Genomic DNA, 16,310 nt, shown 5'->3' with positions numbered 1-16,310 from the left:
CATTGCTCCTAGGGAGAAGCCCGCCTTCTCGTGCTGGTCCCTGTGTGACCCCCTCACCACGACCTCCTACATCCCTCCATTCACTCATGCTCCAGGCAGTAAAGACCCTCAAAGCTTCTAAGACGTCCCATTTGCTGTCTCCCTGCCCTGCTGTGGACAGCAGTGCAACATGGTGGACCTTTGGGATCACATCCTGGTGCACCTGCCAGCCTCGTGGCCCTAGCAACTTCTGAGACTCTTAGCACTTCGGATTCCTGGGATACCATCTATTTTCATTGCTATCTCCTTTCCTGGGAGTGCTTTGCCCAAATAGCCCTGCTACCCGCCCCTCGGCCTGCAGCCCTCACTCTTTCCAGACTGTGGCTCCTGCAGCCACTCTTCCCTGATCCCCGCATCCCCATGGTGGGAACTGCTGGGTTGCTTGTGTCACTGATCACACTGCACCTGCCGTACGTGACCGTTCACTTAGTGTCTCTGTCAAACCAATAAGATCCTGGAGGGCCCGCTGGCCCAGCATGCAGCAGATACTCAATAAATGTTTGTCGACTAAATGAATGACCAAGTGAATGAACTTGCAACTGTTGCATATCCAATCACGATAAGTTTTGAAATACAACAAGTGGAGGCACCTGGCACCTGCTGCTAAGACCATGAATTTGCCCACCATTTTTGTGAGAGCCCGCTAACAAGGGTTGGTGCCTCCCAATAACACATGTAAAACGTCCCAACAAAGCCTTTGGCCACTCTGAAATGCCTGCAAATTCGCAGGCACAGAGTAGCGGCCATCAGGAAATGCTATGCAGCCTCTGACATCCCACCACTGAATCATGAGCACCTGCGTTGATGGGTCTTCCTTTGTGTAGAAACATGAATAAATGATGAATGTGCATGTGTTTTCAACATGACATTCTATTAAAAAGTATTTAAATAAAGACAATAATGTTTATTTTCTAATGATTCCTGAGGGTCAATCTCCCCCTGCTCCATCCCTAAAACTTTCTGCATCTTTATATTAGTTAATCCATGCATTTAGATTTCCACCAAAGACAAAGAAAAAAAGCACTAGGAAAGATGAGAGCTTTTGACTGGTAAGAAAACATCCTGGGTGAAGAGAATCAGATTGTTCAGTAGAACCCAGTTTTTCAGTATTGTGGTTATAAGACATGCAAACCTAGTGAATCATGAAGCTAGATATATATTTAACCTTAATTAAAATATAAATTCTAATGTAAATGAAGGCTTAAATTCTAAGGAAGGAGCACACAAATAGGCAAAAGGGATAACAAATAATAATACATCATTCTCCCTCTTACCATATCACTGCCATTAGAACAACTGGACATTCACACGCAAAAAAAAAAAAAAAAAAAACACAAAAACTGAATCTGGACACAGACCTTACACCATTCATAACAATTAGCTCAAAGTGGCTCACAGACCGAAATGCAAAATGCAAAACTATAAAACTCCTAAAAGATAACACACAAGAAAATCTATACCCTCTTGGGTGTGAGGATGAATTTGTAGCTACAATACCAAAGGCATGATCCATGAAAGAAAAAAATTGGTAAAATGGACTTGAGTACAATTAAAATCTTATGCTTTGTGAGAGACATAAGAGGGAATGAAAAGTTACCCACTGGAGGGAATCCCTGGGTGGCTCAGCGGTTTAGCGCCTGCCTTTGGCCCAGGATATGATCCTGGAGTCCCGGGATCAAGTCCCACATCGGGCTCCCTGCATGGAGCCTGCTTCCCCCTCTGCATGTGTCTCTGCCTCTCTCTCTCTGTGTTTTTCATGAATAAATAAATAAATAAAATCTTTAAAAAAAAAAAAAAAGAAAAGTTACCCACTGGAGAATACATTTGCAAAATACAACTCTTGATAAAGGACTAGTATTGGGGATCCCTGGGTGCCTCAGCGGTTTAGCAGCTGCCTTTGGCCCAGGGCACGATCCTGGAGTCCCGGGATCAAGTCCTGCATCGGGCTCCCGGCATGGAGCCTGCTTCTCCCTCCTCCTGTGTCTCTGCCTCTCTCTCTCTCTCTCTCTCTGTCTATCATAAATAAATAAATAAATCTTAAAAAAATAAATAAAATAAAGGACTAGTATCTAAAGCATAAAAAGTTCTCAAATCCAACAATAATGGAATACACAATCCAACTAAAACACAGGCAAAAGACCTGAACCTCATCAAAGAAAATATTCAAATGTCAAATAAGCCTATGGCGAGACCTTCACAGCACGCATCATTAGGGGATCCTAAATGAAAACAACATTTAGATGCTGCCACACATGCATCTGAAGGGCTGAAATCGAAAACCCTGCAACACCAAATGCTGGGGCAGCTGTGGGGAGGTAGGAACTCTGATTCATCGCTGCTAGAAATGCAAAACGCTACCGCTGCTTTGGAAGAGAGCCTGGCAGTTTCTCACAGAACTAAGCTCTCTCTTACCCCGTGATCTGCACGTGTTCCGGTTCATTTACTGAAACAAGTTGAAAAGTTACGTCACACAAAAACCTGCCCATGAGTGTTCACAGCACTTTTTAAATAATTGCCGATGCTTAGAAACAACCAAGATGTCTGTGACAGTGTGATTTCTACGAACAAATCTATATTTGGTCTTTGTCACCATTTCTGGCACAGAGCTCCGAAGACCCTTGGCATTTCCTAAGCACTGACGGCCATAGAGGTGCCGTCTGTCATGTTAACGAGGTGACTTTTGAAAAGCTGGGAGGTCACCTACGGATGCTGACTAGCTGCCAAGGGAATGGAACTTATTACTAGAGTATTGGTACAGTAAGCTCTACCCCTGACCTCCAGGCAGGGGAGGGGGCCGAAGATTGAGTTCAATCACCAGTAAGCAATGATTCAATCAAACGTGCCTGTATAATGAAGTCTCCATAAAAACCCCCAAAGGGGTTTGCAGAGCTTCAGGGCTGGTGAACAAATGGAGATCTGGGGAGAGTGGCACAGGAGAGGACATGGAAGCCCAGTGCCCCTTCCCCAGACCTGGCCCCAAGCATCCCTGTGAGTGGGGAAGGCAGGGACCCATCTGGTTGTTCCTGAGTTATAACCTTTTATAACAAACCAGTGACCTAGCAAGTAGAATGTGGATCTGAGTCCTGTGAGCGTCTCTAACAAAGTAATCAAACCCGACAATGGGGCTCATTGGGATTTCTGATCTATAGCAGTGGATCGGGTGACAACTTGGAGTTACAAATGGCAAGTGAAGTGGGGTAGGGCAGTCTGGTAGGACTGAAACCTTGGCCTGTGGGATCTAATGCTGTCTCCAGGTAAATAGTATCAGAGTGGACTTCATTGCTTGGTGGGACTGGAAGACCATGTGCCATAAGCTGGTACAAAATCTTAATGTTCTTTGACAGGTACATCCAGAGAATGGAATACTATTCAGTGATTTTTTTTTTTTTTTTAAAGAGATACAGGGACACCTGAGTGGTTTCATCAATTGAGCATCTGACTCTTGGTTCAGGTCATGATTCCATGGGTTGTGGGATCAAGCCCCGCATCAAGCCCCGAGCTCAGCAGGAGTCTGCTTGGACATTCCCTCTCCCTCTGCCCCTTCCCTCACTCTCTTTATCTCTCAAATAAATAACCCTTTAAGAAAAAGAGAGAGAGAGAGAGAGAGAGAGAGAGAGAGAAGAGACTATAAAGACCCTGGAAAACAGGGAAGAATCTTAAATGCATGATGCTAAGTGAAAGAAGCCAATCCCAAAAGGCTACATGCTATATGACTATAACTCTATGACTTTTGGGACAAAGTAAAACTATGGAGACAGTGAAAAGATCAGTCATTGCTAAGGGTTGCGGGTGGGGGGGAACAGCTGGTATACAGGGTTTTTACATCAGGGAAACTATTCAGTATAACATTGAAATGGTGTATACATGCCATTAGACACTAGTCAAAACCCGTAGAAACAACAGTGCAGAGTGAACCCTCATATAACCTACGGAGTTTAGGAATAATGACGTATCGTACTGGTGTGTTAATTAGAACAAATGTACCACAGTACTGCAAGATGGCAATCACAGGAGAAACTATGGGGTAAGGCGTGGCGGGGTATCTGGGAACCCACTGTACTTTCTGCTCATTTTTCTTTACACCTACAATTGCCCTACATACCGTTGACTAGTTTAAAAAAAAAAAAAAAAACTGACTCTGCCCATGCAATCCAAAATGTGTGAAGGACACGAAGACACATTTCGCTGACAAGGATATATGGCTGGCAAAAAAACACATGGAAAGACGTTCGACGTCATTAGTCATGGGGGAAATGTGAATGAAGGCATCCCTACTCTCCTATCAAAACACCTAAAATTTACAAATACCAAATGCCAGGGAAGATGCAAAGAGCCTGAATGTCTCATGCATCCCTCATGGGAACGGTAACTCGTGCAGCCACTCTGGAAAAGAATTTGACGGTTTCTTTTTTAAAAAAAGTAAGCATACAACTAGCATGTGACACTCAATTGGATGCTCAGGAATTTTTATCCCAGGAAAAGGAAAATACAGGTTCGTCCAAATATGTGTACTTGAAGTTTCATGAAGTTTTACTCGTTATTTGTATTTTGGGGGGGGGGGGGCGGGGGGAATCTTTATTTGTAATTGCCCAAACCTGGAAACAACTATGATGTCTTCAGTAGGTAAATAGTTAAACGGGCTGTGGCACAAGGAATGTGGCACTAAATTCCCGTGGTGCAGCCATAAAAACAGCCACACAGCTCTTTGGCTAGATCTCCAGGGCACCAGGCCGGAGGAAAGTCAGTGCCCGGGGCGCCAGAGTGTGTGACCGCCCGCATATAACACGCTCAAAATGAGGACAGTGTAGAGAAAGGAAGCAGAGTCGCGGTTTCCAGGGGTTGGGGCGGCAGGAGACAAGAAGGGCATGAGTGTGTGCAAGAGGTGGTGTGGGGAGACCTTTGTGGTGATGGAGGAGTTCTGTATCCTGATTGCAGGGCGGGGGCTGACGTGCACCTACACACGTGGCAAATGACCTAAGACCTCTATCAGGGCCTGGCTCTGCCCTTGCACTGGACGCTGTGGAAGCTGTAACAACCGGGGGAAACTGGGTGCAGCGTTCCAGGGGTCACCGCACACTATTTTTTTGTGTCATGTTTTTTTATTCTACAAGTGTTCAAAATAATGACTTAAAGCCTTTCAATATTGCAAACTAAGAACGTGACGTATTCCTTTATCATCTGGACATAATTACAGAAAGAAGTGGTCAATTGTAAACAGGTCAGAGTGGAGGCAGGGGTTTTAGGATTGGATGGAAGAGAGCGCACGTACGAGAGCGTGAGAGGCATTCGGCACTCAGTGGGAGGATTGATCACGGGTGCAACGGGAGTCTCAGCACGGGAGGAAAGAATGGGCGGAAGCAAACTTTGAAAAGAAAATGGGTAAGAATTTCTGCAAACTGGGGTGCCTGGCTGGCTTGGTTGGTTAAGCGGTCAGTTAAGGTTGTGACCTCTGGGTCATAGGATCGAGCCCCATGTCAGGCCCCACACTCAGTGGGGAGTCTGCTCGAGGATTCTCTCTCTCCTTCTCCCTCTCCTCCTCCCCCTGCTCTCTCTCTCTCCCTCACTCAAATAAATATAAAAAAAAAATAAAAAACCCAAAACAAAAAAAACAAGAATTTCCCCAAACTGAAGATTTCCCCAAAGAGATGACAAATTATAGATTATGGAAGTTCTGTGATCCCCAAGGAGAATAAGCACAATGAAACAACCGGCTTGCATCCTCACAACAGATGAAAAGACACAAAGACAAAAAGCAAATACGACAAGGAGCCAGAGGGAAAAAGTCACGTTGCCACATCATCTGCCCGTCAGCTCCTCCCATGACTTACATCTGAATCTTCTCCATCCTTCTACAGTGATCGTGTGTGGATGCTCTGGACTCCCCCCGGGAACTCCGTAAGTCACGAGCGAGTCTTGTACCAAATCCTACCCTCCCTGCCTTCCCCACTCACAGAGTAGATAGTCAACGAGGGGTAGTTCATTTGAATTGACGGAACCGATTTCTTTGGGGGAAAAATGTTTGTCTTGAAGACTAATTCTTAAATTAAAAACATAGTGGGCATTATTAACACATGGCCCGTAAGAGCCCAGCAAACCGAGATTGCTCTGACAACTAGGAAATGCTAGGGTACTGAGGAAATGCACGGTCATGAGGCACGTGAGGATCTTGAACTGGCTGCGAAAATCTTCATTTATTTATTTATTTATTTATTTATTTATTTATTTATTTAAAGACTGATTGGTCTTAGAAAGGAGGGGCAGAGGGAGAGAGAGAATCTCAAGCAGGCTCCCCGCTGAGAGTGGAGCCCAATGCCGGGCTCCACCCTATGACCCTAAGATCATGACCTGAGCCGAAATCAAGAGTTGGCGCTTAACAGGCTGAGCCGCCCGGTGTCCCCGCTGCGAGAAGCCTCGAATGCCTGGCTCCCTCCCCTGGTAAAACTGGGACAGGCAGAACCCCAGTACCTTGTCCGCCTCCCCAGGTACATCTGATGTGCAGCCCCTTCGAGCACCAGGAGCCTAGGGCCAAGGTCGTGGAGCAATCGCCATGACACGCGACATGACACATGACGCCTCAGCCACAGGCGCTGCACGGCCGCGTTGGGTGCGACACCTCCCAGGCTCTTGTTGTGACACCGACTATTCCTTTCCCGCTGGGGAAAGCCCATCTGTCTACAAGATGGGCTGGAGCCTGATGCCATTCGGCCACTTGGGTATGACCTGTAGTCAGTCGCTGTCGGCTTGCCATCCCTCCCTTGCAAACGATGGGTCCGGGCGTGTGCTGAGAACGCCGATCTGGGCAGCAAGGCCTCCTGTGGGTTATTCCCGACCTGACCCCTGGGCCATCATACGCTCCTCTGACGGAGCACCTACCGTAGCCCAGAGCACTTCAAGGGACCATCACAGGGCGTCGCTTCTAACAGGAGCTCACCAGGATCCTCCGGGCTGGGTGCTCCGCTTACCTCTTGCTGAGGTTAGACGGCCCAAGGGACAAATGGAGTGTGGCCCCAGCCTCCCCCGGGAGCGGCCAGCTGAGCATGCATGTGCCGCCCACCTGTGACCGGCCCAGGCAGGGCGCGGAGGTGCCCAGGGGGCCATACCCAGCACGTCCGCAGGTTGACTTACGAAGAAAGGAATCAGGCCCTCCGCCTTGTCTCTCTCCAGGGCCTCCTGCAGGGCCGACGCGCGCATGGCAAACTTGCCATCCGAAGGGATCGCTTTTAATTTCACTCCTCCAATTAATCCAGCTCTTTCCACCGAGGAGTGTGCCTGGAAGGAAGGCAGCGGAGTTGGATTCTCGTGGCTGTGAGCCCCTAGCTCTGCAGAGAGCCCCCCCGTGTGTGGATCAGCCCCCTGCCCCTGCCCCTCACTTCCAGTGTGTCAGATCCTGTGGACTCTTGCTTTCCAGGTAGGTGGACAAGAGTGAGATCTTGCAAACCATGCCCTGAAGCAGAGTGAGCACACCCGGGTTTCTCTCGGGGGGCGCCTGTCACCATGGGGCCCTGGGCCGCTTGGGGGCCAGCTCGGTGCTTAGTGTCTGGAGAAAAGCAGCCAGCAATGTGGCACCATTACTGCGTGGTGGCTGTGTTGTGTCTCGGGGACTCCCGGCAAAGTCGGCTCTTACTGAAGGCGCCCCCTCTGCCCCGTGGCTCCCACCATCACTGTCTGCTACTTGAGTCCATCCGGGGTCGGGATCTCCCTGTGGCCGCCCACCCCGTGGAGGCCAGGAGGTCAGGACTCCCAGCCCTGGAGCCTCTCCCCCGGTGACCCTGGCAGGTGACCCCCGTGGACCTCCGCGACCTCTGTGCACATGGACAGAAGAACCAACGCCCACTGCGAAGCACAGCTGGGGCGAGGTCTGAAATGCTGCACGGTCTCGTTTCAATTTGACTCGACCCAAAACAAGCATTCAGATCCTGGGGGCCAACAGGCTCAGCCAACCACTCACTTGATCAGATGAGTAGGCCACCAGCTTCTCCATGATGGCGCCCTGTGTCAGTCCTGGGGACGCGGCCTGCAGGCGGCGGGTCACTTTGGTCCGAGCAGCCAGCAGGGCCACCAGAGTGGCCTCACTGGCGCTTCCCTGGGTCAAAGAAAAGGTTGCAATGAGCCTCAAGGAGCAGCAAAGGAGTCAATACCTAAACCGTTGGGGAGACTCAGTGTCTCTATTTTTCTTAAAAGTTGAATCTGAAGCTGCAAAGCTTGTCCTCCTCCATACAGGAGAAGTCCGAGCCCCCGTGACTGCTGGAAAATGCCCATTGGCTCTTTGGATTCGTTCACATTGCTCTATTTTCTGTGGCCCCTTAGCCAGCACTTCTGGGCGCCTGGCTTGAAGCAGGTATTGTGAGCGGTTGCGCTCCGCACGCCTCTCCCCGCAGTCCTCCTAGTGTGGCCGGGAAGTCCTACTCCTAGGTCCCCCTGCGCCCCTCCCCGGGGAGCAGACCCCGGCCCAGGCTACCAGCATCTCCCCCCAGCTCTGTGTTCATCGCCGCGTGGACACGGACATCTGCGTTTGTTTACAAATTGCCGTGTATTTTCCCTGAGATTCTGAAATTCCCTTGGAGGATTTCCCTTTGGTTGCTAACGTGATCGGCTACACCGTGTCCTTCCAAATCTGGCCTTGGAGGCCACACCCCCAGGCCCTCAGAACATGACCATATTGGGAGATAAGGTTTCCAAAGACATCACTAAGGTGAAAGGAGCTCTGGCAGGTGTCCCTGCAAGAAGGGGAAGTTAGGCACCAGGCTTCCCCGACACAGAGACAAGGCCGCCGAGGACCCGCGGAGGGGACAGCCCTCTGCAAGCCACGGACAGAGGCATCAGAAGGAATCGGCCCTGCTGACACCTTGATTGGGACTTCCAGCCTCCAGAACCGGGACACGATGAAGCCTATTGTTTAAGCCCCTGCTCTTGGGAGAAGTGCAGCGGACTCGCACAACCAGCGTCAACTCATTCTGGCAACAAGGGACAGGAGGGGACCTGAGTGGGGAAAACTAGAGAGGGACCCAAACCACGAGAGACTCCGAACAAAGGGCTGCGGAAGGGGAGGTGGGTGGTGGGGATGGAGTAACTGGGTGACGGGCACCAAGCAACAAGGAGGGCGCTCGACGGGATGAGCACGGGGTGTTATACTCTGTGTTGGCAAATGGAACTTCAGTAAAAAATAAAAATTTAAAAAGCCCTCATTCTGGCAAAGCACTGAAGAGTGCTGCAATCCTGGCTCCTCTGCGGCTGGGAGTGGGTAAACGGTGACGTGGACTCGGCTCGTCACCCGGCCACCCGGCCGTCCCGCTCAATTTGCAAAATAACTGCATCTAGAAGTTGTCCTCATCAGGTGGGAAGGGGGTGCCCAGCCAGAGAGGAGCTAACTTGGTCCCAGTGAGCAGCTGGCAGGGGCAGGGGGAGGGGGATCCCCACATTTACAGCGATGCCCCCCTTCCCACTGCTCACGATCTCCACATCTCAAGTAATTCCTAGAAGCCAGCAGGCTGCATGGTATGAACAGTGGAAAGGAAAAAAATAAAAGAAGGTGGATTTTCATGGACTATGAGAGATTTCTAAGATTTTAGGGTTTTGCAGAAAAACATACAATAACATCGCTAGCCCCCCCCCCCCACCCGTTCACATTTTTATCTTCCTCGCCCTCCAGCGATCCAGATTTCCTCTCCTATTTGGCCATCACACTGCTTTCACTCGTTCTTTCACATTAAAGGGGCCCCTTCGGGGAGACGGTGGAATTTGAACAGAAGGCCTCGGGGTTCAGGCGCAAGGACTCAAGTACGCACGATGCCACCTTCTTAACTGGAACCATCAGGTGGCTTCCTCATTGCCTCAGGCCATCTCTTCGTCAGCGATCAGAGTAGACGTGTTAGAACGAAGGTCCTGGGCAGGGCTGGTGACGGGCGATCCCAGGGGACCCCACAAGGCCTCAGCTCCTGGACCTCCTGGACCCCCTGGCTCCTCCAGCCTGTGCCTCCTGGACCCCCTGGCTCAGTCCTTCACATCCAAAGAGGAGCTTCTGGAAAAGCAGAGCTTCTGGGTGCTGCAGCACCTGCCTTATTCCGTGTCCTCTGCCTGGGACCCCAAAGCCCGCCTTAGCCCCAAAGCTCTGCTCTGCCCTGAACCCCCGCTGACGACAGGCCTCGAGCCCTTGGGCCCGTTCTCTATGGGGTCGCCTCTCCGCTGCGCCCCGTGCTGCATGGAACCCCTCCTCCGGGCAGCCGGGAGCGACCGGACACAAGGCACACCCCACAAAAGACCGAAATCATCCGTGGAGTCCCCGGAGCAGCCATCGGGCTCTAGCCCTGGGGCAGGCATTCAAGCAGCCTCCCAACCCTTTGCGGGAAGGGGAGCCGGAGGCGGGGCGGCAGAGCAGGGGTCGGTCCTGGGGCGGGGAGGACCCTTGGCTTCCCGGCAGCACGTGGCAAGGCGGCCAGGAAGCAGAAGGAACGCTGGTGACAGCTGACCGGCGGGGACCAGACAGGCCCTTCCCTCTCCGGGTTTCAAGTGTCACCCACGCGCGGTGAGCCATTAAGAGACCATGTCGCCACCTGGTTTGTCGGGCTCAGAGGATGACTGGCCATCCCACTGCTGCCCGTCACTGTGCTGGCGCCTGGTAGCTGTGAGTGACCATGGCCCTGAGGGCGCAGCGTCGCCCCACAGCCCCGGCCCCCGGCTGTCACCAGGCCGAGCGGCTCTGGGGCCTCAGCAATCACAGGCCGACAGCGCTGTCAGCTGCAGAGGGCGGCTGGGCTTCCTCTGCGAACAGGCTGCAGCATCCAGCAAAACTGAGCGCATCGGGGGTGAAGGAGGGTTGGGCTCCAGGGGCCGGGAGGGGCCGGGGGGGTGCACAGCCGATGCCGGGGCTGCCGGCGTCTCGGAGAGATGGGATTGTCCTTAAAGATGATTGCAAGGGCCCCTGGGGGGCTCAGCGTGGACATCTGCCTTCACCCCAGGGCGTGACCCGGGGTCCCGGGATCGAGTCCCGCGTCGGGCTCCCTGCATGGAGCCTGCTTCTCCCTCTGCCTGTGTCTCTGCCTCTCTCTGCATCTCATGAATAAATAAGTAAACTCTTTAAAAATATATATATCTATATAATTGCAAGACTGAACCCACGTGCACCTCTGGACACTAACCCAAACGAAGAGTCGGGGATGAGCTGATGGAATTGTTCTCGTCTTGCCTTCAGTTATCCGGGCCTTTGGGCAGGATCCGCTCCCTTTCTTGGCCCCAGGTTCCTCGGCTACGAGAGAAGTCGTCGGTAATGCCATCAACCCTCCTAACTATTTGCAGGTTGGAAAAAGGATCGCAGAAAGCACAGGAACGAGCCTGGCCCGCGGTGGGCAGTCACTGTTGGTATGAAAGTCACGCCTGAGATTACGGAGTATTTGTAAGATTTTTGAGAAGCATCAAATTAGAAGAACCATCACGGAAGGCTGAAAGGACTTGACTATTTATTTATTTATTTATTTATATTATTATTTTTTAACCTATTTTTAGTTGTAGAATCCAGTGATCCAGAAACACTCTTATTTTTTTTTTAAATTTTACTTTCTTTACTCTTTGTGAAGTGTGAACGGTGGACGTGGACCCAACCCCGAGAGCCCCAGCAGGAGGCTGATGATTTGCTTAGACGCTGCTTGTGCTTGTCCTAAAGGGTATTGGTCCCCGGAGATGTTATTCATAAAGGGAAAGATCTGATATGACATATGCCGTGAATTATTTACGTAGATTGTGACACGTCATGGAAAACAGTGCAATTATCTCAAAGAATGGAAATGCTCACAACAAAAGAGTAAGTAAAATACCGTACGGAAAATACCGTATTCTCCGGATCTTGTGCAGAAACACACACGGGTACTGAAGCAACACCAGGGGAATGCTCCCAACAGTCCTATAGAGATTCCATGCTTACAGTCAAGGTCTGTTTTTTTTTTTTTTTTGTAAAAACAAAACAAAACAAACTTGACTGTAAAAAAAACATTTTTGTAAAGAGGAAGAGCAGAACCAAAGCGGATCTTGAAGGCGATAAATGGGCAGCGCAGAAAATTCAAACAGTGATGCAGAGAAAATGATGAGACTTTCCCTCCAAATACAGAGGAGAGAATGACCAAAAAAGTAAATTAACAAAAGAAAACTGGAAATGACAAGAGAGGTGCCCGACTCGCGGGAAATGGAAGGTCCCAGAAAACCCACGAGGGGTTTTTGCAAGGCTGAGCTGCAGCGACAGGTGCTGCAGAAGCAAGATGTCCCAAGGGGAAGAAGGAGCAGGGACCCGGATGGACAGGGCTTAGCAAGTGGGGGTTGGGGTGCGGGTGCGGGGTGGGCTCAGATTGAAGGAACAAACCAGACAAGTGGATCTGGGCAAAATGTGTGGCATCAGGAAGGAAAAGTGACGTCGGCCGCCGGCAGTGAGCGCGAGCTCACCCCAGGCCTGGAAGCGGGTCACGCAGGATTCGAAGCCGGGGTCCCGTCCCCTCCCCGAAACCCCGTTTCCCTTCTGGCCTCTTCCTCAGAAGGTGGGGGGACCGCAGAAGCAGGACAGAAGCTGCCAGCATCCTCCAAGCCAAGCCACGGTGAGGGGCCTGGGCTGGGTGCTGGGCGGTGGCCTCCCTCCCCGAGGCCAGAGGGCACACGCCACCCCCACCCCAAGTGTGGCCTTCGGCCTGAGGGTCAGCAGGGTCAGGACGTGCAATCCCTCACGAGAGGAAGGGGGTCCAGGGAGCGGACCTCGAGTGCACAGTGAGGAAATCCTGGTCCTACTACGCTCACATTGAAAGCGGGCTCACGGCCTGCGGTGGAGGCTCAGCCTGTGCGTCATGGGCACCCCCCCTCCCCGCTCTCAGTCGCTGCTGCGGGATAGAAGGTTCCAGGACCCAAGGCAGGGAGGCAGGAGAGCTCAGCGGGAAGGGCTTTGAGCCGGGCCACAGTGGCCTCTTGGCCACAAAGACGTCGGCCCTCTGTCCTGGCACAGAGTCCCCGCTGAGAGTGACCCGAGCCCGGCACGGGAACAAGGGCCTCTCCTGCGAGGCTAGCCCTGCCTCCCGGCCTCCAACACAACCTGTGTGCAGGCGGTGGAGTAAGGCCCCCCCAAAGACATGCAGGTCCCCCCCACGTGTGAGGGCTTCCACGGAGAGGGCATCCTGCCAGTGCGATGAAGAGCCGAGACGCAGCATCTTGGACCACGTGAGTGGGCCCACCTGACCCACGGGGCCCTGGAAGCGGAGAATGTTCCTCGTCTGTGGTCGGGGGGAGACACGGCCGTGCGAGACGGCTCAGAGGGAAGGGATGCTGCGGCTTCGGCGACGGAGGAGGGGTCGTGGCCCCGGACGGCGGGAAGCTTCCAGAGACTAGAAACGGCAACAGTCCTGCCTGGAGCCTCGCAGGTGTCAGACGCCTGAGCCACAGCATTTGGAGAGGATCGCTCTGTGCTGCTTGAAGCCACCAGAATCTGGGAGCGGCCATGGGAAACTGCCCCACAGGGGCTCAGAGGGCGTGGGGCGCAGGGTGGGGGGCTTGCTTCCTCTGTGACCTCGGGCACGCCAGTCACCGACCACGACCCAGGAGCGCTAGGACCTCAGCATCTTCACCGGCCGCCCTCCCCGGCTCTTGGACCCTCCAGCCAACGGCGCTTCGCAATTTCATGATTATATACTTGACACCAGAAATATGATGTCAAGGAGGGTGACGGGTTCAGCAGAGCCCAGGGTCCAACCATGCCGGGAAAGGAAAAGAGCACAACACCCTGGTCTTCTTGGTGGCATTTGTCCTGAGGCGCCCGGTGGGAAAGACACGCCTGAACCCTCGCGTGGCCTCGTCCCCAGCCCCCAGTACGTCGCCGTCCAGCGCACACTCGGCCGTGAGGAGGACCCGTGACGCGCTGCGTGGGAGAGGCAGCAACTCCAGGCGATCATGGTTCTCGGTGATCTAGCGCCTTCTAGAAGCCTTGGGGTGATGCGGTGTGGTTGCAGCCGCGCTGGCCGCCTGGACACGGCGCTCAGCGGTGGCGGTCACCGCTCCACCGACAGACAGATTCGGGCTCAGAGCCCAGCCCTGGAACGTACCAGCCGGGGCAGGCGGGCTCGTCGCCTCGGTCCCCTCGCCTGTGCAACGGTGTGGAACGGCCCCCAACTCCTAGTCTTTTGTAGAACTAAACAGGTTGATGCCTGCCAAGTGCTCACACGGTGGCTGCCCCCGGCTCAGCACGCAGGTGTCCACCTGACGGCCTCTTGGCTCTACCGAGCCTGGGGGACAGAGGGACAGCCCGCGCCAGGACCCACGTCCAGATCCAGAGGCTCCTAACTGCTCAGCGTTGCTTGTTCTCCAGAAGACACGCAGGAGGTTCAAAGGCCTCCTTTCTCCCACCTGTAGGCCCTCGTGTGGAGCCCCTGCACCCCAGAAAGCCGGACAGCACCCCCCCACCTTACCTGGATCACCCCGCCCCCTTCTCCCACTTGCCCGGCCAGAAAGGCCTCCGGCAGCTTCAGCATCTTCCCCAGCCAATCCATCATCACCGTCTCCAGCTCCGTGCACGCCGGACTCGCAGCCTGGCGGGGCGAGAAGAGAGGAATCAGCCGCCGCCGGCCTGGGACCGACGGACGGCTGTGCGAGGAGCAGCTCCTCCCTTTGGTGGCTTGGAGGCTTAGGGGCAGTTGCCCAAGAGGCTTGAACATTCTCAAGAGGCCCGTCCCCCGGTGCGATTAATGGGGCGGCGTGCTCTCCCGTCCGGGGGTTCTGGGGAGAAGCAGCAGCAGGACCCCTCGCTCTGGCAGCTCTGATGAGGGCCGCTCGGCCCGGGTGCTGCAGGGCTCAGCACACCTCCCATCCCCCCTTCCCTCCCGCCCTCCGAGAACCGAGGGAACCCCAGTCCCCAGGCCCCAGATGTGCCCCAGAAAGGACGGCGACCTCACCATCCCCCATCCTGGGGACGTCGCCCTTGTCCCCCGCCCCCCACCCTTGTCCTCCCCCCACCCATCTCCAGAGGCAGGTGTCAGAACAAGGGCCAGGTCTTGTGGGATTTCGGGAGCAGCAGGAGGGTTTACTCCTCCACGGAAGCCCAGATCAGCCTCTCTCCGTCCCAGATGCTGCTCAGCCCTTATTGACTCTCCGGCAAGGTGTCGCACTCCACCAGCACCACCGGCGGCCCCCCCAGCCGTCTGTGTGCTTACAGCGGGATCCAGGGCCCTCCTCCAGAGTCACGAGTGAGTCAGTGGGACTGGACGCAGTCTGGGAAGTGGGTTCCAGGTGGCCTCAATCCCTTGGGAGCCCCCGGGGCAGGTGGCTGCCCTCGCCCTCAGGAGCTCGAGGTGCTGATGTACCATCTTGGACTCTCCCGTCATTGCCCAGGGCAGATGGCAGGATGGTCTTGGTCCCCACCCAGGGATGCACGCCAGCTCGTGACGCATGGCTGATAAGAACGAGCAGCCCGTTCTCTCCGCCAGGCAGCCCCGTGGGAGGGTCTGGCCCATCCCAGCTCGGACCAGCTCCCGGCGTTGGAGCCCGTGCCATGGCCTGTACGGCCGGGGGACAGTGGGGCAGCCCTTCAGGGCTCCAGAGACATCAGAGTGTCCTCAGGAAGGACAGACACCAAAGGGCAGATGCCAAGATGTCGCCCGGAAGGGACATGACAGCTCCAGACCGGCAAGTCCAATGACATCTGCCCTGGTAGAGAATGGGGGGGGTGTCCTTCAGGAGGGAGTGTGCTCCACAGACACGGGGGAGGGCCGCAGGGAGGACCCCTCGCCCAAGCCTTCCTGGGTGGAGCGGGGAGCCTGGCGATGCTGGGTCCCAGTGCTGGGCACCCAACACTCCCAATGCACTGCTTCAAGCACAGGCCTCGGGTGCTTGTTCTGCACGAGGCAGCGCCCACGAGATCGCAGCCCCGGGGACAGGCCACGTAGCAGTCTGCAGCCCTGGGACCCCCAACGCCCTCTGCACCTGGCTCTGCCTGTGCGCGCTCTGCTCTCCGGAGGACTGGGCCCCTCCCGTGGCGCCGGGCCTGGGTGCAGGGGCCCGCGTCAGGGCACCCCGGGGATGGCGGGGCCCCCCAGGCCCAGCAGCCCTGGCTGCGAGTGCATGGAGACGGCTGGGGCAGCGGCAGGCATGTGCGGAGCTTCGGGATGGGCTGCGAGTGCAGATTCCCAGGCCGGGCTGCGGAAACTGCGGGGCCATGGCTGTGAATTCCCGGTACCTCCAAAACCCCGTGACTGTGCAGGACCGGCTTTGCTTGTTGGCCCTGAGAGGAGCCTCTGTCTGGCTGTGTCCCCGTATCA

General features: G+C 54.4%; 1 protein-coding gene across 5 annotated transcripts in view; it reads right to left on the bottom strand.

The window, feature by feature from the left end:
• The window catches only part of DDC (dopa decarboxylase), a 74,203-nt gene that overhangs the window by 36,895 nt on the left and 20,998 nt on the right, over window positions 1-16,310 (bottom strand). For all 5 annotated transcript variants that reach the window (XM_072791713.1, XM_072791712.1, XM_072791715.1 and 2 more), the window contains 3 exons: window positions 14,466-14,585; window positions 7,988-8,122; window positions 7,165-7,308 (listed from right to left, as the gene is read on the bottom strand). In XM_072791713.1, coding sequence (XP_072647814.1) covers window positions 7,165-7,308; window positions 7,988-8,122; window positions 14,466-14,585 — 399 coding nt within the window. The remainder of the gene's footprint in view (window positions 1-7,164; window positions 7,309-7,987; window positions 8,123-14,465; window positions 14,586-16,310) is intronic.

The sequence above is a fragment of the Canis lupus genome, chromosome 21, assembly GCF_048164855.1.
Source record: "Canis lupus baileyi chromosome 21, mCanLup2.hap1, whole genome shotgun sequence".
Lineage (NCBI taxonomy): Eukaryota > Metazoa > Chordata > Mammalia > Carnivora > Canidae > Canis > Canis lupus.
Note: the sequence above shows the minus strand (reverse complement) of the source record. Positions and strands in the feature narration are given on the sequence as shown.